The sequence below is a fragment of the Triticum aestivum genome, chromosome 3B (assembly GCF_018294505.1).
Source record: "Triticum aestivum cultivar Chinese Spring chromosome 3B, IWGSC CS RefSeq v2.1, whole genome shotgun sequence".
In the NCBI taxonomy this organism is placed as follows: Eukaryota; Viridiplantae; Streptophyta; class Magnoliopsida; order Poales; family Poaceae; genus Triticum; species Triticum aestivum.
Genome location: NC_057801.1, coordinates 58,505,765 through 58,509,265, shown reverse-complemented (window position 1 = coordinate 58,509,265; position 3,501 = coordinate 58,505,765). Strand labels below are relative to the sequence as shown.

The window sequence follows — 3,501 nt, the reverse complement described above, 5'->3', positions numbered from 1 at the left end:
TGCCATCGATCGGGATTTATCATTTCCGTTTATTCAAGGCTGCATATTTTTTTTAAAAAAAAGAGAGAAAAAAGGAACCCTTACGGGCCTATAGAGTACTAATAACAAGCTTGTGTGGACGGCGGGGGCGGTGCTTCTCGATCTATTTGTCCGGGCCGGGCGGGTCGGCTGAGAGAGAAACTAAAAGTATAACCACCCCTCGCCCGAACTGATGAGCCCAAAGTTTCCCTAGAATCGCTCAAGAAAAACAAAATCCCTCTTTCGTGAAACCCTAAGATAGGCGGCGGCGGCGGCGGCGGCGGCTGGGTGCGGCGGGCGGCGAGGGAACCGCAAAAGGGCGAGCGATGGCGGGTGGCAGCCCGGCAAAAGAGGAGGTGCGGACGCCTCATGAGTTGGAGATGCAGATGGAAGAGGGGGTCGTGCAGCGGAATCAGCCTCGTCTCAAGAGGAATCGAGCTGACCTTGCTGATGAGCTCGAGTTCTTCACGGACCTCCGCAATACGCTGATGAAGAAGAAGAAGAAGCAGAAGAAGGAGAAGGGCACGCCCGAGAAGGAGAGGTTCGATTCTTCCAACTCCTACCGTAATCTGGGCACGCAGAAGGGGCTTGGTTTTCTCGACAATCGTATCAAGGTCTTGCGCAAGCGGATGGGGATAGCCGCCGGAACTGCCCACACCTCCCCCGCGATCTCTGATCTGTCGGACCCCTCGGGGAAGCATATGAATGGTCTCAGTGATCTGAGTTCGACATTAGGAGCAGATCCAGTTTCAGATGATGATGATGGCGCTGATGGTTCTGGTGACGACGAGGAAGAGGGTGAGATGGAGTGTGGCAAGCCAGCCATGGAGGAGGAGGGGGTCCAGAGGATCACCGGCTCCACACCAATTTCGGAGATTGATGCTGAGGCAGTGATCGAGGCAGATGCCCAAGATACCGATGTATCAGAGAAACCTGATCCTATTCCCACCAACACAACGGCAAAAGTGTCCATAAACGGTGATGGCCATGATCGAGCTGACACTGATTGTGTTGATGACGATGAGGTAGACAGAGGCAAATCAGAGGCACAATTAGCCAAGGAGAAGAGGGTGATGTCTACCGAGGAGCTCAAGTTTGAGTCCTTCCGTCGTGGCTGGGAGACTGCGTTTAGCCGACGCAGCGGCCACTTCCTTAACAAGAGTGAGTAGTAATTAACCATGCGGCTTTGTTTTCTCATTCTTGGTTAATTTAATTAGTTTACCTTCGACGGTTGTCCTTCCTTCCTTAACAAGGGAATAGGGGATTTACTCTGCTGCTTATCTAGCACGTATCTGTTCATGTTAGATTTCTGACAGCCGATTTACTTGGGTGCAGCGACAGTGAGTTCCATGCAGTTTACACACTTGGCACCTGGGCGCATCCCATGCGGCGCTGGCATAGAACCTGCCGTGCAGATCTTCTCTGTCAAGCTTACAGAGGTGAAAGGCGGCTTCAAATTTCCATTGTCCGTGTATGGTGTGGTCGCTGCCCGTGATGGCGTGGATTACAACCGCAACCTTCTCTTCTTTTGCGATAGGAGCAACTCCCAAAAACTTACTCAAAATGTACGGTTGCTGGTATATTAATTTGCTCTCCATTTTTTTTTGGGGGATCTTCTTGCCTGTCTGCCTGCGTCCTCCCTTGTTGATTATTAATTAATGCTGTGGCTGATATGGTGATGCTTTTGCATGCAGGATCCTTATCTGCGCCTGATCGGCCCGTCTCGTGCTGTTTTCTTTGAGGACTATGTTAATTATGAGGTCCAGCTTATGGTGAAAGGCAGTGTCAAGTCTCGGGACAGGCCGTTGATCACAGATACATACCGCCAAATCCAATGCCGTATTGGTGTATCCACCATCTGCTTTCAGAACTGCTTCTGCACGATGGAGTTACGCTTGGAGCGATTTCTAGGTTCGGTCCAGGCCACCATCTTTGGCGTACGCGTCGTCAAAGACAATGGGGCGTGGCCTTTTGGACATGGTGTTCGGGTTGCTTGCTCCCCAGCATCACGGGAACTTATGGAGGACAGTGATGGTGAATTCAAGTATGTTGCTCAGCCTTCGTCTGGGGAAATCTTGCTGCTTGATTCAAAAGATGGAAGAAGACCTGCGGATTCAGATGGATACCTTTATCTGTCAAGGCAAGTTGTTTCTGTAGAACCAAGCGGACAGCTGGAAGTTGAAATACAGGCCTATGCACCACCCGGCGTTCTCCCTGCAAAAGCTCAGGTCTGCTTCGAAGCCCAAGAATGCAACATAGATCGTGGTCGGTGTTGCCTCCTCGGTGCCGAGGTGGAGATCTGTGTTGCTTGGTCCCGTCTTGCTTCGGACATGGAGATGCTTGCGGTTGTTGACAGGGATTTTCAAAGGGACGAACCAGAGATTGCGTTCACACAAGTGGGGCTGAATGGAGAGCCTGACACGGAACGAATCTTTTAAGAACTGCTTGGTATTAGCTTGTTGAAGTACCTATAGTAGTATTTCTGCATCGTGTTTGCTTATATATGTAAGGTGTCCAACTATGCCTTATGCTATGCATCTGCATCGGATTAGCTATATATATAACCTGTCCAACTATGACTGATGCACCAGGCACCTGTTTGTTTGGTTGTGTATTGACTGTGACTTCTAATATGCTGTTTGAAAGCATTTCTGTGTTGATTGATCTGCTATGGTCTGTTCTCTGATTAATTACTACTCCCTCCGTTCCTAAATAGATGACTCAACTTTGTACTATTTTAATACAAAGTTGAGTCATCTATTTAGGAACGGAGGGAGTATTCTTGTGGTTGCTGACTTGTATTATTATGGTAGCATAGCATGAGACTTCTACCTGCTGGCATGACACATTTGCTTGAAGGAACTGTTTATGCAGTAGCATTTTTCTTTTTCAGTTTATGCAGTCTGATTAGACAGAGACAATTTAGTTTTACTTGAAGAAGCAAGTGAATCTTCTTCAGGTGCATGACAGACTTGCTTACTTGTTTTCATCATGCAATACAATTTTTCTTCCTTAATTATCTGTAAACTGGAGCCATATATCAGTTGCGCGGCGCGTGACATGAGATCGGTCACATTACTGGTCACAGATGTTCCTGCATGCATGCCAGTTTATGCATTACAAAAATCACATCTGGACGCATTGTTTCTTAACAAAGTATCTCCACAGGTTTTCAGACATCCTTTCCTTCCTTTGGCTATGTTCTTTTTTTTTTTTTTGCTTCAGCCTTCTTAGTGAAGGTAAGTTATGCAGGGCTGTGTCAGTGCAAGCCTTTGGATTGGCTAGGTCAGCATTACTTCAATCTGTTCTGCTTGCCTTCAGAATAAGGCCACGTGAAACAATAACACAACCTTCAGAATGGGTATTACTGTGTGCCCTCTACTGCCGCTCATATTGGCAGTACATGTTGCACTCCACTTTCTCCTGGATAATAGAAGTGTCCAACTATCATTTATTGTATGTAAGACTGACTTTTAAGATATG

General features: G+C 47.6%; 1 protein-coding gene across 1 annotated transcript; it reads left to right on the top strand.

Annotated features, from left to right (window-relative positions):
• The first annotated feature begins 203 nt into the window (after window positions 1–203).
• Window positions 204–2,682, top strand: LOC123068561 (uncharacterized). The gene is made up of 3 exons (XM_044491163.1): window positions 204–1,179; window positions 1,354–1,583; window positions 1,713–2,682. The coding sequence occupies exons 1-3, from the start codon at window positions 345–347 to the stop codon at window positions 2,454–2,456; spliced, it is 1,809 nt and encodes a 602-aa protein (XP_044347098.1). The 5' UTR covers window positions 204–344; the 3' UTR covers window positions 2,457–2,682.
• Window positions 2,683–3,501: the final 819 nt, after the last annotated feature.

Coding starts and splice junctions, on each gene's coding strand:
- LOC123068561 (XM_044491163.1), top strand. CDS start 345: ATGGCGGGTGGCAGCCCGGCAAAAGAGGAGGTGCGGACGCCTCATGAG. Junction 1,180..1,353: donor CGGCCACTTCCTTAACAAGA/GTGAGTAGTAAT, acceptor ACTTGGGTGCAG/CGACAGTGAGTTCCATGCAG. Junction 1,584..1,712: donor CCCAAAAACTTACTCAAAAT/GTACGGTTGCTG, acceptor TTTTGCATGCAG/GATCCTTATCTGCGCCTGAT.